Source organism: Gasterosteus aculeatus, chromosome 7 (genome assembly GCF_964276395.1).
Source record: "Gasterosteus aculeatus chromosome 7, fGasAcu3.hap1.1, whole genome shotgun sequence".
Lineage (NCBI taxonomy): Eukaryota > Metazoa > Chordata > Actinopteri > Perciformes > Gasterosteidae > Gasterosteus > Gasterosteus aculeatus.
The window spans coordinates 10,412,900-10,439,911 of NC_135694.1; the positions used below are offsets into that span (position 1 = coordinate 10,412,900).

General features: G+C 40.3%; 5 protein-coding genes, 1 long non-coding RNA gene and 1 pseudogene across 7 annotated transcripts; all 7 read left to right on the top strand.

The window, feature by feature from the left end:
• Positions 1-515: 515 nt before the first annotated feature.
• On the top strand, positions 516-1,745 carry LOC120823058 (uncharacterized). The gene is made up of 3 exons (XM_040183125.2): positions 516-623; positions 740-1,441; positions 1,624-1,745. The coding sequence occupies exons 1-3, from the start codon at positions 530-532 to the stop codon at positions 1,743-1,745; spliced, it is 918 nt and encodes a 305-aa protein (XP_040039059.2). The 5' UTR covers positions 516-529.
• A 982-nt stretch (positions 1,746-2,727) lies between these two features.
• Positions 2,728-4,816, top strand: LOC120823059 (uncharacterized). Its single transcript, XM_078107455.1, has 4 exons — positions 2,728-3,561; positions 3,677-3,858; positions 3,945-3,988; positions 4,096-4,816. Exons 1-4 carry the CDS (start codon positions 2,798-2,800, stop codon positions 4,213-4,215), a joined length of 1,110 nt encoding a protein of 369 aa, XP_077963581.1. The 5' UTR covers positions 2,728-2,797; the 3' UTR covers positions 4,216-4,816.
• Positions 4,817-9,011: 4,195 nt separating this feature from the next.
• LOC144410236 (uncharacterized) lies at positions 9,012-10,832 on the top strand (annotated as a pseudogene). The gene is made up of 5 exons (XR_013468168.1): positions 9,012-9,070; positions 9,200-9,900; positions 9,983-10,108; positions 10,191-10,234; positions 10,362-10,832. The product of XR_013468168.1 is annotated as an uncharacterized LOC144410236 (transcript).
• A 1,136-nt stretch (positions 10,833-11,968) lies between these two features.
• Positions 11,969-13,062, top strand: LOC144410437 (uncharacterized). The gene is made up of 3 exons (XM_078107456.1): positions 11,969-12,052; positions 12,182-12,718; positions 12,971-13,062. The coding sequence occupies exons 1-3, from the start codon at positions 11,998-12,000 to the stop codon at positions 13,060-13,062; spliced, it is 684 nt and encodes a 227-aa protein (XP_077963582.1). The 5' UTR covers positions 11,969-11,997.
• Positions 13,063-13,082: 20 nt separating this feature from the next.
• Positions 13,083-14,046, top strand: LOC144410237 (uncharacterized). Its single transcript, XR_013468169.1, has 2 exons — positions 13,083-13,221; positions 13,329-14,046. It is a non-coding gene; the product is annotated as an uncharacterized LOC144410237 (long non-coding RNA).
• A 3,498-nt stretch (positions 14,047-17,544) lies between these two features.
• Positions 17,545-21,720, top strand: LOC120823056 (uncharacterized). The gene is made up of 4 exons (XM_078105691.1): positions 17,545-18,427; positions 18,731-18,856; positions 18,943-18,986; positions 19,094-21,720. Exons 1-4 carry the CDS (start codon positions 17,545-17,547, stop codon positions 19,211-19,213), a joined length of 1,173 nt encoding a protein of 390 aa, XP_077961817.1. The 3' UTR covers positions 19,214-21,720.
• A 125-nt stretch (positions 21,721-21,845) lies between these two features.
• On the top strand, positions 21,846-24,150 carry LOC120823054 (uncharacterized). The gene is made up of 5 exons (XM_078105692.1): positions 21,846-21,917; positions 22,044-22,745; positions 22,942-23,067; positions 23,154-23,196; positions 23,305-24,150. Exons 1-5 carry the CDS (start codon positions 21,863-21,865, stop codon positions 23,423-23,425), a joined length of 1,047 nt encoding a protein of 348 aa, XP_077961818.1. The 5' UTR covers positions 21,846-21,862; the 3' UTR covers positions 23,426-24,150.
• Positions 24,151-27,012: the final 2,862 nt, after the last annotated feature.

Genomic DNA, 27,012 nt, shown 5'->3' on the forward strand with positions numbered 1-27,012 from the left:
GGGGGGGACGAGCAGTTTGGCAGATGCAGAGCAGAGAGTGCAGGTCGGGATGTAGGGTTGTGTAGAAAACCAAATAAAAAAATTAATATGAAAGTCAACAACATGTGTCCCATTAAAGCAACCAGTAATTACTCCATAACAGCCCGTATGGTTTTGGTAGCGCTACATGCTAATGAATAAACTGATAAAGAACTGTAATTAGTAGATTAACATGTCAAAATAATAAGATTATTGAAAGTTATTGTCTTTTCAGTACATTGTTATGTCTCCATACTGTATCTTCAAAAGATAGTGTAGATGCTTTGAGGAAAGTATTTTCTTTATTTTAGTTATTTAAACTTTATTTTAAAATTATTTTCCCATTTAGGTTGTTTTAATTATATACATCTAATTATGTGAACCAGTTGCTCAAAACACTACCAATCAAGTAGGTGGCAGTGAGCATGTGATGGTGTTTCCTGAGAAGGATGTACTGTCACTTTTTCTTGGCCAATCAAACACAGTCTTGTGAGTGAAAAATGTAGAAGGGATGAAGATTGTTCTCATTCAACACAATCATTTCAACATGATGACATCTGCAGAGTTTATCTTCTACCTGACATGTTTGTTCTTGGGGAAAATGGGTGAGTTGTGTTCAGTTTGAATCTTTTAAAGTGTGTGGCCACTCCTGATGGCATTGCTTCAGATGAGTTGATTCATAGTATGAAGTGTAATCGCTTCTTCTCTTGCATCGCTTCAGTTCAGACGACCGACCTGGATTCCTCCTCATCTGTTTATCAAGGGAATAGTTTTCTATCAGTTCAAACTGGGGGGAACTTGACGTTGAAATGTTTTTATGAAGCCGTTTCAGCAGGAACCCTTTACTGGTTTAAACACACTCTGGGACAGAAACCGAGGCTCATCTCATCCTACAACAGGTTCACAATACCTACATTTTATGCTGAATTCAAGAAACCACGTTTCACAGTGGATACTGAAAATGATCGGAATCACTTGACGATAAAGGATCTGCAAATTAATGACTCAGCTACTTACTACTGTGTGAGCAGTAATACACACAAAATCTATTTTTTAGCTACAACTACTGTCAGTCTACAGGGTTCTAGTTCAAACATCCCAACTTTGCTCCATCAGTCACCATCAGAGACCATCCAGCCAGGAGGCTCTGTGACTCTGAACTGTACAGTACAAACTGGGACCTGTGATGGACAACACAGTGTTTACTGGTTCAAAGACTCTGAAGAATCTCATCCAGGACTCATTTACACTGATGGAGGCAGCACTGATCAGTGTGAGAGGAAACCCAACACACAAAGACACACCTGTGACGACAACCTGCCGATGGAGAGCCTGAATCCGTCTCATGCTGGAACCTACTACTGTGCTGTTGCCTCGTGTGGACAAATTCTGTTTGGAAACGGGACTAAACTAGACATTAAAGGTAAGTAATTTCGATAGTTTTTTTTTAATTCATATAGTCAGCAATATACAATAAATGCAAAGCATTTTATGTTGTCTTATTGTAATAATCACCTCAGTAAGATTCCTTTTGAGTTATTTTTATTCAACTGTTCCCCTAAAAACTTAAGTTGTGTACTGTCTCCTGTTTTTGTTTCTCTACAGATGAGAAGGACTCTCGTATCTATTTCTTGAGTGGAGCTCTAACTTTTACCATCATCCTTAATGTCCTTCTGGTCTTCTTACTTTGCATCCAAGAGACTTCACACGGCCGTAAAGCACAATGAAAGAGGCGCATCTCTCCTTAAAAAAAGTAAAAAAGGACACGAAATTGGGCCAGCACGGGCAAGAGGTAAGGTTGGTATTCCCGCCACATGGACGCATCGCTTACTAATTTAAAATCCAAGACTTTGTTACAAATCTGCCTATCCGCCTCCACTCCGTACTACCGAATGCCCCAGTACCACACCAGGCTCTCTAAAGGGGCGGATCAATCCCAGGACGCATTTGTTGACCATTATAAGATGCACCATGAGACAGTCCCTCGTTAAAAACATAAGACAGGCAACAAAAGAAGCCACATACTACGTTAACCACTCAAAGCTCACACAAATAATTAAAACATGCAAACAATTAAAATGAGTAATATAAAAGGAAGTAAAAGCATGCAGATATTAATATCTATATCACTGTATAACAGGGGTGTTGGGGGGGCGGGGGTTGGCTGCACGGATGGTCTGACAGGGGGACCACAGTCATTTTCAAGCGGGCGCTGCTGCCTGCAGTAACGCCGTGGTTGAAGGTCTAACACAGGGGTCCCCACGCTTTTTCGGCTCGCAAGCTACTTTTCACTCAAATTTTCACACAAGGAACAGTGTGACATTTCAAGGGATCTATTGGCAGGAATGGAATACGATATTCATGATTATGTTGGTATTGTAATCACGTCAATATAATATTGTGTTTTAGAATGAGTCCTTCATATTTACAACTATGATTTAAGTTGTTTTAATCATATGTATCTAAATACGTGAACAAGTTGCTCAATAACCTAATTTGACTCAATAGGTGGCAGTGAGCATGTGATGGTGTTTCCTGAGTAGGATGTACTGTCACTTTCTGTTGGCCAATCAAACACAGTCTTGTGAGTGAAAAATGTAGAAGGGATGAAGATTGTTCTCATTCAACACAATAATTTCAACATGATGACATCTGCAAAGTTTATCTTCTACCTGCCATGTTTGTTCTTGGGGAAAATGGGTGAGTTGTGTTCACTTTGAATCTTTTAAAGTGTGTGGCCACTCCTGATGGCATTGCTTCAGATGTGTTGATTCATAGTATGAAGTGTAATCGCTTCTTCTCTTGTATCGCTTCAGTTCAGACGACCGACCTGGATTCCTCCTCATCTGTTCATCAAGGGAATAGTTTTCTATCAGTTCAAACTGGGGGGAACTTGACGTTGAAATGTTTTTATGAAGCCGTTTCAGCAGGAAGGGTTCACTGGTTTAAACACACTCTGGGACAGAAACCGAGGCTCATCTCATCCTACAACAGGTTCACAAACCTTACATTTTATGCTGAATTAGAGAAACCACGTTTCAGAGTGGATACTGGAAATGATCGGAATCACTTGACGATAAAAGATCTGCAAATGAATGACTTAGCTACTTACTACTGTGTGAACAGTAATACACACAAATTGGATTTCTTGGTTACAACTACTGTCAGTGTACAGGGTTCTAGTTCAAACATCCCAACTTTGCTCCATCAGTCACCATCAGAGACCATCCAGCCAGGAGGCTCTGTGACTCTGAACTGTACAGTACAAACTGGGACCTGTGATGGTCAACACAGTGTTTACTGGTTCAAAGACTCTGAAGAATCTCATCCAGCACTCATTTACACTGATAGAGGCAGCACTGATCAGTGTGAGAGGAAACCCAACACACAAACACACACCTGTGACTACAACCTGCCGATGGAGAGCCTGAATCCGTCTCATGCTGGAACCTACTACTGTGCTGTTGTCTCGTGTGGACACATTCTGTTTGGAAACGGGACCAAGCTGGACTTTAAAGGTAAGTCATTTCAATCAGAGGTTTTGTAATTTATTCCTATTCATATAGTCAGTAAAATACTTCTAAAGGCAATATAAATCATATATAGATATATCATATATGTGATATAAATCATTTTGATTTATTTTTATTCAACTGTTGTGTCTCCCCTTAAGACTTAAGCTGTGTACTGTCTCCTGTTTTTGTTTCTCTACAGATGAGAAGGACTCTCGTGTCTTGGTTTATTTGTTGAGTGGAGCTCTAACTTTCACCATCATCCTTAATGTCCTTCTGGTTTTCTTACTTTGCATGATGAACAAGAGAAACCGCTGTGAAGTTACAGGTATTGTAACAACTATTTTGTGTGTCTGAGAGTGTGCGCTCACTTCACACTTTCTTATAGTGTCAAAACTTTTCTTTCTCCTTCAGAGTCTCATGCAAGATGTTCAGCACCCGTCACACCAAATGCAGAGGTAAGATTACTGTTGTTCTATTATTCAAACAATCAGCCACAGTAGTGATTCAGGACAATGTTTTATTGTCTATAATGTGCAATATTGTGGTTTATCTTTTTTGTTAGGGTGAACAAAATGAATCAAACATCCACTATGCGGCGGTAAGAGAACAAAAGATCAGCAGATCTAGAAGACAAAGGAACAACCTTGAGACTGAATGCACATACTCAACTATAAAGCTGTAGGAGTGTACGTGCTTCAAAGGGGTACCAAGCAGACGCTGAGGTCATTTATCACTTTGTCTTTCTTGTGACTACGTGTTGAAGCAGCAACTGTTGCTCCTTTCTGAGAAGATGTGTTGATTCAACATGTAACTTTAGGGCTTTGCTATGGAATCGGCGCAGACTGATTTAACTCTATTTAACAGAAAAAAGTTGAATCTCCATCAAATCCAGACTGTTTTATGAAGGAAAGGAAAAAAACTGGACTAGAATCAGATATAAGACCCTCCACAGAACACTGAGTCAACATGCCTTTGGCTTTAAGATACACTGAGTCATTAAGTTAATTCGTTGGATCTCTATTTGAAGGGCTTTTGTTTGTCAACTTGCTGCTGTGAGTTGTTTGCAAAAATTAAATCATGATGGTAGTTGTGGGACGATGTGTCCAAAAACCACACACATACACAAACGCTCCAGATCAGCTTATGTTTTATTGTGATGTAAAAATCCTTTTGGACACAGTGTTATTAGTGAATATGAAATACTAACAATTCTTTCAAGTGTGAAACAATAACTTCATTGTATTTTGTGTATTGATAATACATGTAAATGATGAATAGTCAGATATTCTGCTTTTGAGCCCACTATTTATGTTTTTTTTATACACAAAACCCTCTGACTGTCACAAGATCCCCCTGATGGAATTAGAACGCATGCAAGTTCAAAGTTCTTCCGCATTGGCTCCACTTTTGAGAAACAAAGTTTGCCGCTTGGGTTCACCACTCAGCAATGCTTCAAAAACACAACACGCGTTCTCCTCTGCTCGTGTGCCGTGTTAATCTGTTTTGCTGAACAAAATGTCACAAGCTTTTTCTGAACATTGAAGACTGATCAAATGCAGATCTCCTACCTGCTGGTACAGAGACTAGTTCAAAACACATCCAGGAACTCTGTGTACATGTATACATCTATGAATATGAACAAGTCAACTTAGCACTTCCTCATGTGTACTATGCAAGGTCAGTCAATGGACTACAATATAATTTGTTTTATTTTAAATTGTTGGCTTTTATTCCTGTGTCCAAATAAGACATTACTTTATTTGTGTATTATGAATATGCGATTGATGTTTTTTTTATATTTCTTTAGTGTAAAGTCATGGAATGAAAAAGAAAAGTGACAGCATTGGATGCAGACAATGAGCTGGAAATGGTAAAAAATCCCATCTGGTCTATTAATACCTTCTTTTAACCAGAAATGTAAGTGCGGCATGCAACCTTCAAACTAGTTCAGCACTGTGCATGACCTCATTCTGACTGCTGATGTAAAAAAGGTGTGAACTGCTGTGACCAGGGCCCTATTCCTCGTACGTGGCTAACGGAGTTAGCCGGATCATTTTTATGATAAGATGAGATAGATCAGTTTGTCTAAAACACTATAGAAACACATCCAAAAACATGAACCTGCTCTGGCGCAGGTTCATCTGAGCTCCTGGATTAGTTTGCCACTCCCCCGAACAAAAGAGCAGCTCTCTTCCTCATTGATCACATTTCAGGAATCAGGAATCAGGAAACATTTATTAGCCAAAATATGTCAAACATACAAGGAATTTGTCTTGGCGGTTAGTGCGCGACAGTAAACAGACAAGACAACAGTGCACAAGTAATAAAATAAAGTGGAATGAAATGCTAGTGCAATGGGTTAGTAGAATAAGGCTAAGGCTATGGGTTAGTATAAAACAAGGGAATAAAGTTAAAAAATGTTAAATATTAAAAAGTTAAAAAGAAAAATATTAAGCATAAAGTGCACTAACAAACAAGTAACAGACAAGAGACAAAGTGACAAGTGACAAAGTGATGAATTACAGTTAAAGTGACATGTGCAGTATGACCGGTGGAGTGTTATAGTCACTGCCAGATGGAAGGGGCACAAACAGTTTTTGTCCGGGGTGGGAGGGGTCGGCCGCGATCTTTTTAGCTCGCTTCAGAGACCTGGAAGCGAACAAGTCCTGCAGGGACGGCAGATTGCAGCCAATCACCCTCTCCGCAGAGCGGATGACACGCTGCAGCCTGCCCTTGCCCTTGGCTGTGGCTGCAGCGTACCAGACGGTGATGGAGGAGCAGAGGATGGACTCGATGATGGCCGTGTAGAAGTGGACCATCATCGTCTTTGGCAGGTTGAGTTTCTTCAGCTGCCTCAGTAAGAACAACCTCTGCAACAACAACATGCCTACGTGTCATGTCTCCAGGGAGGTGTTGAAGATGTCAGTGAACACCCGAGACAGCTGGTCAGCACAATGCTTCAGGGAGTGAGGGGAAACGGAGTCCGGACCGGCTGCCTTACGGGGATTTAGTCTTCTAAAGAGCCGGTTAACGTCTCTCTCCAGAATAGAGAGGGTCGTTGCTGGTGGGGGAGGGGAAGGTGATATAGATGAAGAGGCGTGAGCACCTGATGGGCTGGGGGAGGGAGGGGAGGGGGACTGCAGCAGGTTGGTGGAGCTGTGGGGGATGGGATCAGGACATTGTCTTTCAAATCTGCAGTAGAACTCATTCAGCTCGTCTGCCAGGCGGAGGTCATTCATGGAGTGGGGGGTTTTTGGCTTGTAGTTGGTGAGGTGTTTGAGGCCTCTCCAAACCGAAGCAGAGTCACTTGCTGAGAACTGTTGTTGGAGTTTCTCAGAGTACAGTCGTTTAGCATCTCTCACCGCCTTGCTAAACTTGTATTTTGCCTCTGTGTACAAGTCTTTGTCCCCACTCCTAAATGCCTGATCCTTCTGCAGGCGTAGTGTTCTGAGTTCCGCTGTGAACCAGGGTTTGTCGTTGTTGTAACTCACCCTGGTGCATGATGGTACACAGCTGTCCTCACAGAAGCCGATGTAGGAAGTTACAGCCTCTGTGAACTCAACCAGACTGTCAGTAGCAGTCCCTGCTCATTTCTGATAATGAGTAAGAGATACACACTAATTCGCACATACACAGATTCACAAACACACAATAAACTTTCTAGTCCTATACGGTCAAACATATATACACTGTCATATGAGCCAAGGCACAAAATTCGTTTAGACATCACTGTATAGATTTCTAAAACATTTGATCTAATGTAAAAGTACTGTAAAAAATAGATACAGGTGGATAAAAAGGTATTTTAATTAAATATGAATAATATTACAGTTCAATGGTTGCAGTTTATGCAAATTAGTATAGTTTGTTTTATATGTACACGATTCAGCACGTGTGTTATTCCTGACAGTCTAACTGGTAGCTGTAAAACATGGCAATCTTTGTTTTGTCTATGTTTAATTGGTTTGTCCTGACACTAACAGCCAATCCAACTCCATTCTCAGGTAGAGGGGTGGGACTTAGGCATATGCGGTCAAGTTCAGTGGATTCGGAGAAATGAATAGGCAATACAGGGCTCTCAAGTGTCACTCATTGAGCGTGACAGTCACTCATTTCGGTCTTTAGTCACGCACTTCTGCCAAACATCCAATTTCTGAAAAAAAAATCAGGGCCCCCCCCATCGGCCGTATGGTCACCCCCGACAAAATGTCACTCCAAGGTTTTTTGAAAAGTTGAGAGCTCTGCATACACAGTGGAGATAAAAAAAACACAGAATATTCTTTGCACGCAGATTATTTTGCACGCTGCCACAAACCGAGTGTATGGAAGAAACAACTTGTGTGTTTGTTTCAGGGGTCAAGATCAGGACGTCTCTTCATCACTCTTCATCAAAGCTACAGTTAAAGACAGTCAACAACTAAATGACTAAAAGCAGTCCAAGAGACTTCACACGGCCGTAAAGCACAATAAAAGAGGCGCACCTCTCCTTAAAAAAAGTAAAAAAGGACACGAAATTGGGCCAGCACGGGCAAGAGGTAAGGTTGGTATTCCCGCCACATGGACGCATCGCTTACTAATTTAAAATCTAAATGGCGGACGAACTTCTAAAACTCTTTAAAACGGCCGTTCACAATACTTTGTTACAAATCTGCCTAACCGCCTCCACTCCGTACTACCGAATGCCCCAGTACCACACCAGGCTCTCTAAAGGGGCGGATCAATCCCAGGACGCATTTGTTGACCATTATAAGATGCACCATGAGACAGTCCCTCGTTAAAAACATAAGACAGGCAACAAATAAAACCACATACTACGTTAACCACTCAAAGCTCACACAAATAATTAAAACATGCAAACAATTAAAATGAGTAATATAAAAGGAAGTAAAAGCATTCAGATATTAATATCTAAATATCACTGTATAACAGGGGTGTTAGGGGGGGGTACTTTTCACTCAACTTTTCAATCCAAGTCATGGCAATCTACCCCCCCTCCTGCTAAGGCAGTTTCGCCCGAATCATAATAGCAATAGAACAAATGGTTCTTTACAATAACCCCCATCAGAGTATCTCCACCCACGACCCTGTCTAATGTCCTCATGAGCCATTGAGAGCAGACAGGGCTTCTCAGAAGGACACAAGGAACAGGGTCACATTTCAGGGGATCTATTGGCAAGAATGGAATACGACATTCATGATTATGTTGTTATTAGTGTAATCACCTCAATATAAGAATGTGTTTTAGAATGAGTCCTTCATATTTACAACTATGATTTAAGTTGTTTTAATCATATGTATCTAAATACGTGAACAAGTTGCTCAATAAACTAATTTGACTCAATAGGAGGCGGTGAGCATGTGATGGTGTTTCCTGAGTAGGATGTACTGTCACTTTCTGTTGGCCAATCAAACACAGTCTTGTGAGTGAAAAATGTAGAAGGGATGAAGATTGTTCTCATTCAAACCAAATCATTTCAACACGATGACATCTGCAAAGTTTATCTTCTATCTGACATGTTTGTTCTTGGGGAAAATGGGTGAGTTGTGTTTTAGTGACTTCAGTTTGAATCTTTTAAAGTGTGTGGCCACTCCTGATGGCATTGCTTCAGATGTGTTGATTCATAGTATCATGAAGTGTAATCGCTTCTTCTCTTGTATCGCTTCAGTTCAGACGACCGACCTGGATTCCTCCTCATCTGTTCATCAAGGGAATAGTTTTCTATCAGTTCGAACTGGGGGAAACTTGCCGTTGAAATGTTTTTATGAAGCCGGTTCAGTAGCAAAGCTTTACTGGTTTAAACACACTCAGGGGACAGAAACCGAGGTTCATCTCTTCCTACTCCAGGTTCACAAACCTTACATTTTATGCTCAATTCAAGAATCCACGTTTCACAGTGGATACTGAAAATGATCGGAATCACTTGACGATAACAGATCTGCAAATTAAAGACTCCGCTACTTACTACTGTGTGAGCAGTAATTCACACAAAATCTATTTTTTAGCTACAACTACTGTCAGTGTACAGGGTTCTAGTTCAAACATCCCAACTTTAATCCATCAGTCACCATCAGAGACCATCCAGCCAGGAGGCTCTGTGACTCTGAACTGTACAGTACAAACTGGGACCTGTGATGGACAACAGTGTTTACTGGTTCAAAGACTCTGAAGAATCTCATCCAGGACTCATTTACACTGATAGAGGCAGCACTGATCAGTGTGAGAGGAAACCCAACACACAAACACACACCTGTGACTACAACTTGCCGATGGAGAGCCTGAATCTGTCTCATGCTGCAACCTACTACTGTGCTGTTGTCTCGTGTGGACACATTCTGTTTGGAGACGGGACCAGGCTGGACTTTGAGGGTAAGTGGCTTGTTTGAGCCGAGTTGGTTGTATCTAATTGGTCCTTAATAGAGACATGTTTCTGCCCTCTAACTCTTTGCAGATGAGCTGGACTCTCCTTTCGTCGTCTATCTCTTAAGTGGCGCTTTGGTATTCAGCAACATCATAGTTGTTTTACTGGCTCTTTCAGTGTGCATGATGAACAAGACAGACAGCTGCCAAAGCAAAGGTAACTTATAGCTGTTTTTATCTGGCAACTTGGTTTCACTTATGGCAGCTTTTTAATTAAAGAGCTTTTTTTTGTTTTTAAGAATCTCAAGCAAAATATCCTGCTCCCTCCAGGGCAAATGCAAAGGTGAATAAAAACTATTCAACTGCTGCCTTAGTACCTTTCAGTTTAGTACCTTTTTTCATTTTGTCAATTCATTTTGTACTGTATATTGTTTCATGTAATAATCAAGTAACATCCGATTTGTTACCAGCGTTACCAAAACAAAGAAATCCTGTATTATGCAGCTTTAAGTGTCCACCTGCACAACGGATTAAGAAGACAGACGGATCAGACCTGGAGTGAATGTATTTACTACAGCGTGAAGCAGTAGAACTCGAAATATGGCAAGGTTTTCTCTTTTAAACTGTAATGAAGGTTTTGATACAAGTAAAAATAGAAGTCTATTTTTTGGTAATTTGCAAACATTATAAGTATTTCTTCTGTTAGTTGTGAGAAGCAAACCATCTATCGTTTTTAATCAATATGAATGTTTTCTACGTCTTAACTAATATATTTAGAAGCTCAGATCTGCAGTTTCAGACCATCTGACACGGATTGTGTTCAACCTCATCGTTGTTTTCTATAACCAAATCAAATTGTGGTATTTGTGTGTGAAATTAATGTAATCAATGATAATAAATAAACAGGAAAAGGAAGAAGCTTTTTTGTGACATAAAACCCTGCTGCTGTAGATGATGATCAGTTAAAACTGTGACAATTACTGGACTATTGAAGTTTTCTTTTATCTCTTATTAAAGTGAATTAATTTAACAGAAAGAAAGCACTAAAACATAATAATACAAACCCATTTTACACCCTCAACCTCCAGCCGGTGAAAGAGCCTGTTGGTTCCTGTTTGAACATTAGACACAATCAGAAGGTTTAGACTGTCTTACTGTTAAACTCAAGTGTGATCCTATGGATAACTTGCTAATTTAAATCAAACTTTTTCAAATTGCACAAAAATATTTTTTTTCCAACAACTGAGGGGGTTTTATTAAATTTTTCATTTTTCCCAGAGGGTTCTCCACTGAAGTCTATATGGCTTTTTATCAACGTTTCTACTGGTTTAACTTAGAGATGTACAATACATTCGACTTATTTGATATAAGTCAGATCATGTAGTCAGCAACATGGTTTTAAAGCTGGTGACTGATACTGAATTAAAGATGGCACACAGCCATTAGTCAGTTTACCATAAAAGACCTTCCTCTTTGAACGCTGGAGTCAGACAGCAGCTGAAAGACACCGTCAGGAGAAAGGTGCTTTTTCAGTGCTTGTGCGGATACACATGTGGGTACCTGCAGCATTAAATTAAACTTCCAGTTGAATCTTTGTTGGCAGTATAGATCTGAAAAAACTATTTTCCAACAAGCCATTCAGATTTGACTCCACTTCCACCTACAGGTTAATTACAATAATCCCCATCAGAGTATCTCCACCCACGACCCTGTCTATTGTCCTCATGAGCCATTGAGAGCAGACAGGGCTTCTCAGAAGGACACAAGGAACAGGGTGACATTTCCGGGGATCTATTGGCAGGAATGGAATACGATATTCATGATTATGTTGGTATTAGTGTAATCACCTCAATATAAGAATGTGTTTTAGAATGAGTCCTTCATATTTACAACTATGATTTAAGTTGTTTTAATCATATGTATCTAAATACGTGAATAAGTTGCTCAATAAACTAATTTGACTCAATAGGAGGCGGTGAGCATGTGATGGTGTTTCCTGAGTAGGATGTACTGTCACTTTTTGTTGGCCAATCAAACACAGTCTTGTACTTGAAAAATGTAGAAGGGATGAAGATTGTTCTCATTCAACACAATCATTTCAACACGATGACATCTGCAAAGTTCATCTTCTACCTGACATGTTTGTTCTTGGGGAAAATGGGTGAGTTGTATTTTTGTGACTTCAGTTTGAATCTTTTAAAGTGTGTGGCCAGTCCTGATGGCATTGCTTCAGATGTGTTGATTCATAGTATCATCAAGTGTAATCGCTTCTTCTCTTGTATCGCTTCAGTTCAGACGACCGACCTGGATTCCTCCTCATCTGTTCATCAAGGGAATAGTTTTCTATCAGTTCAAACTGGGGGAAACTTGACGTTGAAATGTTTTTGTGAAGCCGGTTCAGCAGCCAAGCTTTACTGGTTTAAAAACACTCTGGGACAGAAACCGAGGCTCATCTCATCCTACTCCAGGTTAACAATACTTACATTTTATGCTGAATTCAAGAATCCACGTTTCACAGTGGATACTGAAAATGATCGGAATCACTTGACGATAACAGATCTGCAAATTAATGACTCAGCTACTTACTACTGTGTGAGCAGTAATACACACAAATTGGATTTCTTGGCTACAACTACTGTCAGTGTACAGGGTTCTAGTTCAAACATCCCAACTTTAATCCATCAGTCACCATCAGAGACCATCCAGCCAGGAGGCTCTGTGACTCTGAACTGTACAGTACAAACTGGGACCTGTGATGGACAACACAGTGTTTACTGGTTCAAAGACTCTGAAGAATCTCATCCAGCACTCATTTACACTGATGGAGGCAAAATACTATCAAATGCAATATAGATATATCATATATGTGATATAAATCAATTTGAATTATTTTTATTCAACTGTTGTATCTAATTGTTATTCATATAGTCAGCAATATACAATACATGCAAAGCATTTTATGTTGTCTTATTGTAATAATCACCTCAGTAAGATTCCTTTTGAGTTATTTTTATTCAACTGTTGTGTCTCCCCTAAAGACTAAAGCTGTGTAATGTCTCCTGTTTTTGTTTCTCTACAGATGAGAAGGACTCTCGTATCTTGGTGTATTTCTTGAGTGGAGCTCTAACTTTTACCATCATCCTTAATGTCCTTCTGGTCTACTTTGCATGATGAACAAGAGAAACCGCTGTGAAGTTACAGGTATTGTAACAACTATTTTGTGTGTCTGACAGTGTGCACTCACTTCACACTTCTTATAGTGTCAGAACTTTTCTTTATGTTTCAGAGTCGCATGCAAGATGTTCAGCTCCCTCCACACCAAATGCAGAGGTAAGATAACTATTGTTCTATCATTCAAGCAATCAGGCAAAGTAGTGATTCAGGACACTGTTTTATTGTCTATAATGTGCAATATTGTGGTTTATCTTTTTTGTTAGGGTGAACAAAATGAATCAAACATCCACTATGCGGCGGTAAGAGAACAAAAGATCAGCAGATCTAGAAGACAAAGGAACAACCTTGAGACTGAATGCACATACTCAACTATAGAGCTGTAGGAGTGTACGTGCTTCAAAGGGGTACCAAGCAGACGCTGAGGTCATTTATCACTTTGTCTTTCTTGTGACTACGTGTTGAAGCAGCAACTGTTGCTCCTTTCTGAGAAGATGTGTTGATTCAACATGTAACTTTAGGGCCTTGCTATGGAATCGGCGCAGACTGATTTAACTCTATTTAACAGAAAAAAGTTGAATCTCCATCAAATCCAGACTGTTTTATGAAGGAAAGGAAAAAAACTGGACTAGAATCAGATATAAGACCCTCCACAGAACACTGAGTCAACATGCCTTTGGCTTTAAGATACACTGAGTCATTAAGTTAATTCGTTGGATCTCTATTTGAAGGGCTTTTGTTTGTCAGCTTGCTGCTGTGAGTTGTTTGCAAAAATTAAATCATGATGGTAATTGTGGGACGATGTGTTCAAAAACCACACACATACACAAACGCTCCAGATCAGCTGATGTTTTATTGTGATGTAAAAATCCTTTTGGACACAGTGTTATGAGTGAATATGAAATACTAACAATTCTTTCAAGTGTGAAATAATAACTTCATTGTATTTCGTGTATTGATAATACATGTAAATGATGAATAGTCAGATATTCTGCTTTTGAGCCCACTATTTATGTTTTTTTATACACAAAACCCTCTGTCTGTCACAAGATCCCCCTGATGGCATTAGAACGAATGCAAGTTCAAAGTTCTTCTGCATTGGCTCCACTTTTGAGAAACAAAGTTTGCTGCTTCGGTGCACCACTCAGCAATGCTTCAAAAACACAACACGCGTTCTCCACTGCTCGTGTGCCTGGTTCATCTGTTTTGCTGAACAAAATGTCACAAGCTTTTTCTGAACATTGAAGACTGATCAAATGCAGATCTCCTACCTGCTGGTACAGAGACTAGTTCAAAACACATCCAGGAACTCTGTGTACATGTATACATCTATGAATATGAACAAGTCAACTTAGCACTTCCTCATGTGTACTATGCAAGGTCAGTCAATGGACTATAATATAATATGTTTTATTTTAAATTGTTGGCTTTTATTCTTGTGTCCAAATAAGACATTACTTTATTTGTGTATTATGAAAACGCGATTGATGTTTATTTTATATTTATTTAGTGTAAAGACATGGAATGAAAAGAAACGTGACAGCATTAAATGCAGACATGAGCTGGAAATGGTAAAAAAATCCCATCTGGTCTATTAATACCTTCTTTTAACCAGAAATGTAAGCGCGGCATGCAACCTTCAAACTAAATCAGCACTGTGCATGACCTCATTCCGACTGCTAATGTAAAAAAGGTGTGAACTGCTGTGACCAGGGCCCTGTTCCTCGTACGTGGCTAACGGAGTTAGCCGGATCATTTTCATGATAAGATGACATAGATCAGTTTGTCTAAAACACTATAGCAACACATCCAAAAACTTGAACCTGCTCCGGCGCAGGTTTATCTGAGCTCCTGGATTAGTTCGCCACTCCCCCGAAAAAAAGAGCAGCTCTCTTTCTCATTGATCACATTTCTGATAATGAGTAATAGATACACACTAATTTGCACATACACAGATTCACAAACACACAATAAACATTCTAGTTCTATACGGTCAAACATATATACACTTTCATATGAGCCAAGGCACAAAATTCATTTAGACATCACTGTATATATTTGTAAAACATTTGATCTAATGTTAAAGTACTGTAAAAAATAGATACTGTCATGGGATGATAGCCAGAACGAGGGTTGGACTCAAAAGCAGGATTCAGAGAAATAAAAAGATTTTATTTTTGGCAGCAGAGGGACTTAGTTCGGGATCCGTGGCCGGGGAAGATGCTGGAGAGGCAGAGAGGCACAGGGGTCCAGGCGGCAGGAGCGGTGCGGTAGATAGAATCCACGCTTGAGGGAGAGGTAAAGATCCGGCTGGCTGGAGGAGTTCCCCAAAGCCGCGGAGGGCAAGAGGGGAAGGCTGGGGAATCCGTCAGGTTCCGGGAAGCAGGCTGGGATGGGACCGAAACATGAAAAAGGTCAAAGCAAAAAACTCTTTCCTTAGAAAATCAATCTCGGGTGAGAGCTGGCCAAGTTACCACTAGGAAGGCAAAACGATCTGGCGAAGACTGGTGCTCCTGCTGTTCCTTAAGAGGGGTTCCCGACGATGGTAAATGCAGGACAGCTGTGACAGCAGGCAGCCACCAGACTCCGCCCAGGTAACCACGGAAACCTGCTCTCCCAGCCTGAAACAACACCTCCAAAGCTAGTCAGATCATGACAGATACAGGTGGATAAAAAGGTATTTTAATTAAATATGAATAATATTACAGTTCAATGGTTGCAGTTTATGCAAATTAGTATAGTTTGTTTTATATGTACACAATTCAGCACGTGTGGTATTCCTGACAGTCTAACTGGTAGCTGTAAAACATGGCAATCTTTGTTTTGTCTGTGTTTAATTGGTTTGTCCTGACACTAACAGCCAATCCAACTGCATTCTCAGGTAGAGGGGTGGGACTTAGGCATATGCGGTCAAGTTCAGTGGATTCGGATAAATGAATAGGCAATACAGGGCTCTCTAGTGTCACTCATTGAGCGTGACAGTCACTCATTTCGGTCTTTAGTCACGCACTTCTGCCAAACATCCAATTTCTGAAAAAAAAATCGGGGGCCCCCCCCCGTCGGCCGTATGGTCCCCCCCGACAAAATGTCACTCCAAGGTTTTTAGAAAAGTTGAGCGCTCTGCATACATAGTGGAGACAAAAAAACACAGAATATTCTTTGCACGCAGCTTATTTTGCACGCTGCCACAAACCGAGTGTATGGAAGAAACAACTTGTGTGTTTGTTTCAGGGGTCAAGAGCAGGTTGTCTCTTCATCACTCTTCATCAAAACTACAGTTAAAGACAGTCAACAACTAAATGACTAGAAGCAGTCCAAGAGACTTCACACGGCCGTAAAGCACAATAAAAGAGGCGCATCTCTCCTTAAAAAAAGTAAAAAAGGACATGAAATTGGGCCAGCACGGGCAAGAGGTAAGGTTGGTATTCCCGCCACATGGACGCATCGCTTACTAATTTAAAATCCAAAAGCTGACGAACTTCTAAAAGTCTTTAAAACGGCCGTTCACAATACTTTGTTACAAATCTGCCTAACCGCCTCCACTCCGTACTACCGAATGCCCCAGTACCACACCAGGCTCTCTAAAGGGGCGGATCAATCCCAGGACGCATTTGTTGACCATTATAAGATGCACCATGAGACAGTCCCTCGTTAAAAACATAAGACAGGCAACAAATAAAACCACATACTACGTTAACCACTCAAAGCTCACACAAATAATTAAAACATGCAAACAATTAAAATTAGTAATATAAAAGGAAGTAAAACCATGCAGATATTAATATCTATATCACTGTATAACAGGGGCGTTGGGGGGGCGGGGGTTGGCTGCACGGATGGTCTGACAGGGGGACCACAGTCATTTTCAAGCGGGCGCTGCTGCCTGCAGTAACGCCGTGGTTGAAGGTCTAACACAGGGGTCCCCACGCTTTTTCGGCTCGCAAGCTACTTTTCACTCAACTTTTCAATCCAAGTCATGGCAATCTACCCCCCCTCCTGCTCAGGCAGTTTCGCCCGAATAATAATAGCAATAGAACAACAGGTTCATTACAATAACCCCCATCAGAGTATCTCCACCCACGACCCTGTCTAATGTCCTCATGAGCCATTGAGAGCAGACAGGGCTTCTCAGAAGGACACAAGGAACAGGGTCACATTTCAGGTGATCTATTGGCAGGGATGGAATACGATATTCATGATTATGTTGTTATTAATGTAATCACCTCAATATAAGAATGTGTTTTAGAATGAGTCCTTCATATTTACAACTATGATTTAAGTGGTTGTAATCTTATGTATCTAAATACGTGAACAAGTTGCTCAATAAACTAATTTGACTCAATAGGAGGCGGTGAGCATGTGATGGTGTTTCCTGAGTAGGATGTACTGTCACTTTCTGTTGGCCAATCAAACACAGTCTTGTGAGTGAAAAATGTAGAAGGGATGAAGATTGTTCTCATTCAACACAATCATTTCAACACGATGACATCTGCAAAGTTTATCTTCTATCTGACATGTTTGTCTTTAAGGAAAATGGGTGAGTTGTGTTTTAGTGACTTCAGTTTGAATCTTTTAAAGTGTGTGGCCACTCCTGATGGCATTGCTTCAGATGTGTTGATTCATAGTATCATGAAGTGTAATCGCTTCTTCTCTTGTATCGCTTCAGTTCAGACGACCGACCTGGATTCCTCCTCATCTGTTCATCAAGGGAATAGTTTTCTATCAGTTCAAACTGGGGGGAACTTGACATTGAAATGTTTTCACAAAGCCGGTACAGCAAGGCTTTACTGGTTTAAACACACTCTGGGACAGAAACCGAGGCTCATCTCATCCTACTCCAGGTTCACAAACCTTACATTTTATGCTGAATTCAAGAATCCACGTTTCACAGTGGATACTGCAAATGATCGGAATCACTTGACGATGAAAGATCTGCAAATTAATGACTCAGCTACTTACTACTGTGTGAGCAGTAAAACACACACATTTGATTTTACTGCTACAACTACTGTCAGTGTACAGGGTTCTAGTTCAAACATCCCAACATTAATCCATCAGTCACCATCAGAGACCATCCAGCCAGGAGGCTCTGTGACTCTGAACTGTACAGTACAAACTGGGACCTGTGATGGACAACACAGTGTTTACTGGTTCAAAGACTCTGAAGAATCTCGTCCAGCACTCATTTACACTGAGGGAGGCAGCACTGATCAGTGTGAGAGGAAACCCAACACACAAACACACACCTGTGACTACAACCTGCCGATGGAGAGCCTGAATCCGTCTCATGCTGGAACCTACTACTGTGCTGTTGTCTCGTGTGGACACATTCTGTTTGGAGACGGGACCAAGCTGGACTTTAAAGGTAAGTCATTTCAATCAGAGGTTTTGTAATTTATTTCTATTCATATAGTCAGTAAAATACTATCAAATGCAATATAGATATATCATATATGTGATATAAATCAATTTGAATTATTTTTATTCAACTGTTGTATCTAATTGTTATTCATATAGTCAGCAATATACAATACATGCAAAGCATTTTATGTTGTCTTATTGTAATAATCACCTCAGTAAGATTCCTTTTGAGTTCTTTTTATTCAACTGTTGTTTCTCCCCTTAAGACTTAAGCTGTGTAATGTCTCCTGTTTTTGTTTCTCTACAGATGAGAAGGACTCTCGTATCTTGGTGTATTTCTTGAGTGGAGCTCTAACTTTTACCATCATCCTTGATGTCTTTCTGGTTTTCTTACTTTGCATGATGAACAAGAGAAACCGCTGTGAAGTTACAGGTATTGTAACAACTATTTTGTGTGTCTGACAATGTGCGCTCACTTCACAGGTTCTTATAGTGTCAGAACTTTTCTTTCTCCTTCAGAGTCTCATGCAAGATGTTCAGCTCCCTCCACACCAAATGCAGAGGTAAGATTACTCTTGTTCTATTATTGAAACAACCAGGCACAGTAGTGATTCAGGACACGGTTTTATTGTCTATAATGTGCAATATTGTGGTTTATCTTTTTTGTTAGGGTGAACAAAACGAGTCAAACATCCACTATGCGGCGGTAAGAGAACAAAAGATCAGCAGATCTAGAAGACAAAGGAACAACCTTGAGACTGAATGCACATACTCAACTATAAAGCAGTAGGAGTGTACGTGCTTCAAAGGGGTACCAAGCAGACGCTGAGGTCATTTTATCACTTTGTCTTTCTTGTGACTACGTGTTGAAGCAGCAACTGTTGCTACCTTTTTGAGAAGATGTGTTGATTCGACATGTAACTTTAGGGCCTTGCTATGGAATCGGCGCAGACTGATTTAACTCTATTTAACAGAAAAAAGTTGAATCTCCATCAAATCCAGACTGTTTTATGAAGGAAAGGAAAAGAACTGGACTAGAATCAGATATAAGACCCTCCACAGAACACTGAGTCAACATGCCTTTGGCTTTAAGATACAGTGAGTCATTAAGTTAATTCATTGGATCTCTATTTGAAGGGCTTTTGTTTGTCAGCTTGCTGCTGTGAGTTGTTTGCAAAAATTAAATAATGATGGTAGTTGTGGGACGATGTGTTCAAAAACCACACACATACACAAACACTCCAGATCAGCTGATGTTTTATTGTGATGTAAAAATCCTTTTGGACACAGTGTTATGAGTGAATATGAAATACTAACAATTCTTTCAAGTGTGAAATAATAACTTCATTGTATTTCGTGTATTGATAATAAATGTAAATGATGAATAGTCAGATATTCTGCTTTTGAGCCCACTATTTATGGTTTTTTATACACAAAACCCTGTGGCTGTCACAAGATCCCCTGATGGCATTAGAATGAATCCAAGTTCAAAGTTCTTCCACATTGGCTCCACTTTTGAGAAACAAAGTTTGCCGCTTGGGTTCACCACTCAGCAATGCTTCAAAAACACAACACGCGTTCTCCACTGCTCGTGTGCCTGGTTCATCTGTTTTGCTGAACAAAATGTCACAAGCTTTTTCTGAACATTGAAGACTGATCAAATGCAGATCTCCTACCTGCTGGTACAGAGACTAGTTCAAAACACATCCAGGAACTCTGTGTACATGTATACATCTATGAATATGAACAAGTCAACTTAGCACTTCCTCATGTGTACTATGCAAGGTCAGTCAATGGACTATAATATAATATGTTTTATTTTAAATTGTTGGCTTTTATTCCTGTGTCCAAATAAGACATTACTTTATTTGTGTATTATGAATATGCGATTGATGTTTATTTTATATTTCTTTAGTGTAAAGTCATGGAATGAATGAAAAACGTGACAGCATTGGATGCAGACATGAGCTGGAAATGGTAAAAAATCCCATCTGGTCTATTAATACCTTCTTTTAACCAGAAATGTAAGCGCGGCATGCAACCTTCTGTCACAAACAGACGTTCCCCGTCTCCGGAATACTAAGGTCCGGAGCTCGGGATCTCAGTCACCCCTCTGTGGCACGTTACAATGGTTTGTGCCACTCAGGATCAGCCCACTGAGCGGGCATGGCCACTCCCACCAACGCACCTGTGGCTCGTCTCTCATCAGGAGAGGCTGGGCATTTAAGCTGCCGAAGCCTCAGAGGCCGGTGCGAAGTCTTGTGCATGTTGCCATCACATTCTGAGCGTTCTCTAGATATCCTGTTTCTGCCTACCTGTTATTGACCTCTCCTTTGTCCCAGACCTCGTTCACGCCTGCCTGACCCCCGACGGTACCTCTGCCTGCTCCCGGCTCTCGACCCCCCGCCTGACCTCCAGCTACTACCTTGCCTGCTCCCTGACGGTGCCTCAGTCTGTTCCCTGCTTGCCTGGCTTTTCGACCCCTGCCTGTTCACCGGACACTACCACGCCTGATCCTTGTCTGTTCCCCGCTAATAAAACTGCGCTCTGCACTTGAGTTCACTCTGGTCTCTTGTGGTGCGTTACATCCTCATTGATCACATTTCTGATAATGAGTAATAGATACACACTAATTCGCACATACAGATTCACAAACACACAGTCAAACATATATACACCTTAATATGAGCCAAGGAGCAAAATTTAGACATCACTGTATAGATTTCTAAAACATTTGATCTAATGTAAAACTGTAAAAAATAGATACAGGTGGATAAAAAGGTATTTTAATTAAATATGAATAATATTACAGTTCAATGGTTGCAATTTATGCAAATTAGTATAGTTTGTTTTATATGTACACGATTCAGCACGTGTGGTATTCCTGACAGTCTAACTGGTAGCTGTAAAACATGGCAATCTTTGTTTTTTCTGTGTTTAATTGGTTTGTCCTGACACTAACAGCCAATCCAACTCCATTCTCAGGTAGAGGGGTGGGACTTAGGCATATGCGGTCAAGTTCAGTGGATTCGGAGAAATGAATAGGCAATACAGGGCTCTCAAGTGTCCCTCATTGAGCGTGACAGTCACTCATTTCGGTCACTTCCGCCGAACATCCAATTTCTGAAAAAAAAAAACGGGGGCCGTTTTTAATTAATATGTTGTTATTAATGTAATCACCTCAATATAATATTGTGTTTTAGAATGAGTCCTTCATATTTACAACTATGATTTAAGTTGTTTTAATCATATGTATCTAAATACGTGAACAAGTTGCTCAATAAACTAATTTGACTCAATAGGAGGCAGTGAGCATGTGATCGTGTTTCCTTAGAAGAATGTACTGTCACTTTCTGTTGGCCAATCAAACACAGTCTTGTGAGTGAAAAATGTAGAAGGGATGAAGATTGTTCTCATTCAACACAATAATTTCAACAAGATGACATCTGCAAAGTTTATCTTTTATCTGACATGTTTGTTCTTGGGGAAAATAGGTGAGTTGTGTTTTTGTGACTTCAGTTTGAATCTTTTAAAGTGTGTGGCCACTCCTGATGGCATTGCTTCAGATGAGTTGATTCATAGTATGAAGTGTATTCGCTTCTTCTCTTGTATCGCTTCAGTTCAGACGACCGACCTGGATTCCTCCTCATCTGTTCATCAAGGGAATAGTTTTCTATCAGTTCAAACTGGGGGGAACTTGACGTTGAAATGTATTTGTGAAGCCGGTACAGCAGCCAAGCTTTACTGGTTTAAACACACTCTGGGACAGAAACTGAGGCTCATCTCATCCTACAACAGGTTCACAATACCTACATTTTATGCTGAATTCAAGAATCCACGTTTCAGAGTGGATACTGGAAATGATCGGAATCACTTGACGATAAAAGATCTGCAAATGAATGACTTAGCTACTTACTACTGTGTGAACAGTAATACACACAAATTGGATTTCTTGGTTACAACTACTGTCAGTGTACAGGGTTCTAGTTCAAACATCCCAACATTAATCCATCAGTCACCATCAGAGACCATCCAGCCAGGAGGCTCTGTGACTCTGAACTGTACAGTACAAACTGGGACCTGTGATGGACAACACAGTGTTTACTGGTTCAAAGACTCTGAAGAATCTCATCCAGCACTCATTTACACTGATAGAGGCAGCACTGATCAGTGTGAGAGGAAACCCAACACAGCATCACACACCTGTGACTACAACCTGCCGATGGAGAGCCTGAATTTGTCTCATGCTGGAACCTACTACTGTGCTGTTGTCTCGTGTGGACACATTCTGTTTGGAAACGGGACCAAGCTGGACTTTAAAGGTAAGTCATTTCAATCAGAGGTTTTGTAATTTATTCCTATTCATATAGTCAGTAAAATACTTCTAAAGGCAATACAAATCATATATAAATATATCATATATGTGATACAAATCATTTTGATTTATTTTTATTCAACTGTTGTGTCTCCCCTTAAGACTTAAGCTGTGTACTGTCTCCTGTTTTTGTTTCTCTACAGATGAGAAGGACTCTCGTATCTTGGTGTATTTGTTGAGTGGAGCTCTAACTTTTACCATCATCCTTAATGTCCTTCTGGTTTCATTACTTTGCATGATGAACAAGAGAAACCGCTGTGAAGTTACAGGTATTGTAACAACTATTTTGTGTGTCTGACAGTGTGCGCTCACTTCACACGTTCTTATGGTGTCATAACTTTTCTTTCTTCTTCAGAGTTTCATGCAAGATGTTCAGCTCCCGTCAAACCAAATGCAGAGGTAAGATTACTGTTGTTCTATTATTCAAACAATCAGGCATAGTAGTGATTCAGGACACTGTTTTATTGTCTATAATGTACAATATTGTGGGTTTTCTTTTTTTGATTGGATGAACAAAATGAATCAAACATCCAATATGCGGCGGTAAGAGAACAAAAGACCAGCAGATCTAGAAGACACAGAAACAACCTTGAGACTGAATGCAAATACTCAACTATAAAGCTGTAGGAGTGTACGTGCTTCAAAGGGGTACCAAGCAGACCTATGAGACGCTGAGGTAATTTTATCACTTTCTCTTTCTTGTGACTACGTGTTGAAGCAGCAACTGTTGCTCCTTTCTGAAAAGATTCTCAAAAGATGTGATTGATTTACTTTAGGGCTTTGCTATGGAATCGCCTCAGACTGATTTAACTGTGTTCAAAGGGGAAAAGTTAAATTACATTACAGGTCATCTACATCAAACTGACTTTTTAGCTAAATCGGTGTATGTTTATGCTTGCATGTGAGAGATCACTCTATATGAAGGAAAGGAAGAAACTGGAAGGAAGGGATGACGTAGAGAACAGTTACAGAACTAAACTCAGATGTAAGACCCTCATCAGAACGATGAGTCAACATGCCTTTGGATTTAAGATACACTGAGTCATTAAGTTAGTTCATTGGATCTCTATTTGAAGGGCTTTTGTTTGTCAGCTCGCTGCTGTGAGTTGTTTGCAAAACTTTGAATTTTGAAAAGTATAATTTTGAAAAACCACACATATACACAAACATTTCAGATCAGCTGATGTTTTATTGTGAAGTAAAAATCCTTTTGGACACAATGTTATAAGTCACTAGTTCCAAACACATCAAGGAAGTGTATATGCGTCCATCTATGAATATGATGTGAACTTAGTACTTCCTCATGTGTACTATGTAAGATCGGGCAATGGACAATAGTACTTTTTTTTTTTTTTTAAAGAATTCCTCACGTGTACTATGTAAGATCGGGCAATGGACAATAGTAAATTTTATTTTTTTTAAAGAATAATAAAATGCTTTTACAAATGTATTGTTGGGTTTTATTCCTCCGGTTCCCCGAAGCAAGTTTGGCTAAATCACCATAGCAACACATCCCAAAACTTGAACCTGCTCTGGCGCAGGTTCATTGCTGGATTACTTTGCCACTCCCCCGGAAAAAAAGAGCACGCCCCTCCTCATTGATGAAGGAGCGATATCAGTTAGATAAACGTTTTATAGGGAGATAGATCTCCGAGATCACAGAGACCCGTTATGACATCACGATGACGTCCTGTACGATGCTGAAGACAGTAATCATTTATTTACAAGAAGACCTTCTGGAGCCGTAACTTTACGTGATGAACAGCACACGCTGCAGCCGAGCATCGACTGTCTCTCATGCTGTCTCACTGACTGTCTCTCATACTGTCTCACTGACTGTCTCTCATACTGTCTCACATACTATGTCACGGTGTGGTTTATTTCCTGTCTTATTTTGTAGTATCCTGCCCCTTGTCTCCCTGGGTAACTTCACTTCCGCCTTGTCCTGTCATCCCCTGTGATTGTCTGATTGTTTCCACCTGTGTCCAATCACCTGCACCTCCCTAGTGTATTTAATCCGCGTGTGTATCTTGTCACTTTTTGCGGCATTGTCGAATGTCCTGGATGTTTCTAGTTTCTGCCTGCCTTTTTGCCCTGGTTCCTGTGTGCGTTATTTGACCCTTGGCCTTTTGTTTTCTGCCTTTTGACTATTAAAGTCTTTTGTTTTCTAAAAGTCTGCGTGTGAGTCCTGCCTTCCCCGCATCCCTGAAACACTGTCCCTCATACTGTCCATGTCTGTACAGTGTTGCAATGCAGAGAACATCTGGGGAGCCGCTGCATGTCGTTTATTGCTTGAATTTATGGAATTTATGATAATGAGTAATAGATACATACTGATTCCTAGTTCTATATAGTGATCTACGCATATATACAATATAGTACATATATCCTCATAACTATTCATTCGTATCAATTCATATGAAATGAGCCTATACATTTTCTGAACACTCACACATTTAACTTGTGTGGTATTTGTTAATAATCTATGGTGTTTTATTTATGTCATGGGGAGTTTTGTTGTGGGGACTTGGGACCCAGGGGGGAAGAACCTGGTGCAGGTTTGGGGGATCGGACAAGAGAGATGCACGGTTTTGGGAAATAAACAGTTACAGTTTTGAACAGTACTGCTGTATAAGTCTGTATTGAAGAACACAACATTGTCTGCGATACTTAGTCGGGCTGTTAGACCTTGCAGTGGGGCGGTGTCAGTTTTTGCCATAATTATTTGATTTCATTCATTTTTGTAAAGCACACAATCGCAAATTTGCCTCAACGGGCTTTGCAGTCTGTACACATCCTCTTTCCCGAAACCCTAACACAAGAAAAACTCCCCCAAAGATGAAAAAGCATTCGATAGGGATAATAAAGAGGAAAACCTTTAGAGAGACAGAGGAGGATCCCTCAATGGGACGGACAGAGTGCGATGGATGTACAGAATGAACAACGTAAAAGATGTACAATACTTTCAATTCATACGACAAATGATTCAAATTATCTCCTTGTTTGCGATCATGATCATCTCCTGCTCGTCAGCGGAGAAAAAAGATCCTCTTCCTTTAAGTTTATTTGCCAATGTACTGTTAAGAAATCCCTGTTTCGGTGATCGACTCTTCAGCCTGCTAACCTAGTACGGACTCGCGCGATCATCCTGATGACTGACGTCTCGTTCCAGCTAACGAGATTGTTTGAGCGTGAATCAGCCTTTGGAGAACTGAGACGCCTGAACGCCTGACATCAATCGCCTTGTTACTTTGAGCTGGATAACGGGACATTGGATCGACTTAGTTGAACCGCGTACGAGGAACAGGGCCCAGGTTTCTGCTGGTGGAAACTTCAGTCCAAGCTGGAACAGAGGAAGACTGGCCCAGTCACAAAACAAGAGCCACTTTGTGAGGACAGCTCTATGAAACGAGGGTCATGTGTTAAATGCAAATTAAGGAAAACAAATCTCACTGTACAAACTACAAAAAAGCAGCGGTAGAAGCAGAGCAGAGTAGAGCAATAAGGAATGAGAGGCTGTACTTGATTGTCAATAATGTTACAGTTTAAAGGTGTTGTCACCTCAAACTGTAACATTATAATGTTACAGTACTGTCTTGAGTATCTTATTGCTTTCATAATATGGTTAGTATGACTTTGTAAATAGTAAAGTAAATAAGTATGTAGCTGCCCTTTAGCACAAAATAGTTTTAGCCACCAAACGTTGTCGCGTTTTAATAGCCTAAACAAAATAGTCCCCGTACTGTTGCTATGGTAACAGACAAACAGCAACATCACGTTTGTTAGCCTTGCACCAAAGGTTTGTTGATGATTAGCTGGAGATGGACATTAATTTATGCGTCGTCTGAAAACATCCCCGGTCTCTTAGCTAGACCTCACACCGTCTCATTCAGATTGCTCATTACGTGAATTGTCCTCTTTGGCTAAAAGGTGACCTAAATCCATTGTGAAAGCCAACAATGCCCTAAACTGGTCATTTGCTGAGTTTCTGGTGTTTGTTTTGGTCTCCGATCGCCACAGAGGTGAAAACTGAAATGACAACTAATAGTCGCGTTTTCAGTGCGCTCTGATATGGAACGCTCAGGACGATGTAAACAGGTTTATAGTACATTATGTTTCAATGTGGTACACCCAGTCACTCTCAACCAATCAGAATGCTTGATGTCATCTACCCGTATTATAACATCTAATGTTCAGGTGCCTGTTATGTAATA

Coding starts and splice junctions, on each gene's coding strand:
- LOC120823058 (XM_040183125.2), top strand. CDS start 530: ATGAAGATTGTTCTCATTCAACACAATCATTTCAACATGATGACATCT. Junction 624..739: donor TTTGTTCTTGGGGAAAATGG/GTGAGTTGTGTT, acceptor GCATCGCTTCAG/TTCAGACGACCGACCTGGAT. Junction 1,442..1,623: donor GACTAAACTAGACATTAAAG/GTAAGTAATTTC, acceptor GTTTCTCTACAG/ATGAGAAGGACTCTCGTATC.
- LOC120823059 (XM_078107455.1), top strand. CDS start 2,798: ATGAAGTGTAATCGCTTCTTCTCTTGTATCGCTTCAGTTCAGACGACC. Junction 3,859..3,944: donor AAACCGCTGTGAAGTTACAG/GTATTGTAACAA, acceptor TTTCTCCTTCAG/AGTCTCATGCAAGATGTTCA. Junction 3,989..4,095: donor CCGTCACACCAAATGCAGAG/GTAAGATTACTG, acceptor CTTTTTTGTTAG/GGTGAACAAAATGAATCAAA.
- LOC144410437 (XM_078107456.1), top strand. CDS start 11,998: ATGACATCTGCAAAGTTCATCTTCTACCTGACATGTTTGTTCTTGGGG. Junction 12,053..12,181: donor TTTGTTCTTGGGGAAAATGG/GTGAGTTGTATT, acceptor GTATCGCTTCAG/TTCAGACGACCGACCTGGAT. Junction 12,719..12,970: donor ACTCATTTACACTGATGGAG/GCAAAATACTAT, acceptor GTTTCTCTACAG/ATGAGAAGGACTCTCGTATC.
- LOC120823056 (XM_078105691.1), top strand. CDS start 17,545: ATGACATCTGCAAAGTTTATCTTCTATCTGACATGTTTGTCTTTAAGG. Junction 18,428..18,730: donor GACCAAGCTGGACTTTAAAG/GTAAGTCATTTC, acceptor GTTTCTCTACAG/ATGAGAAGGACTCTCGTATC. Junction 18,857..18,942: donor AAACCGCTGTGAAGTTACAG/GTATTGTAACAA, acceptor TTTCTCCTTCAG/AGTCTCATGCAAGATGTTCA.
- LOC120823054 (XM_078105692.1), top strand. CDS start 21,863: ATGACATCTGCAAAGTTTATCTTTTATCTGACATGTTTGTTCTTGGGG. Junction 21,918..22,043: donor TTTGTTCTTGGGGAAAATAG/GTGAGTTGTGTT, acceptor GTATCGCTTCAG/TTCAGACGACCGACCTGGAT. Junction 22,746..22,941: donor GACCAAGCTGGACTTTAAAG/GTAAGTCATTTC, acceptor GTTTCTCTACAG/ATGAGAAGGACTCTCGTATC.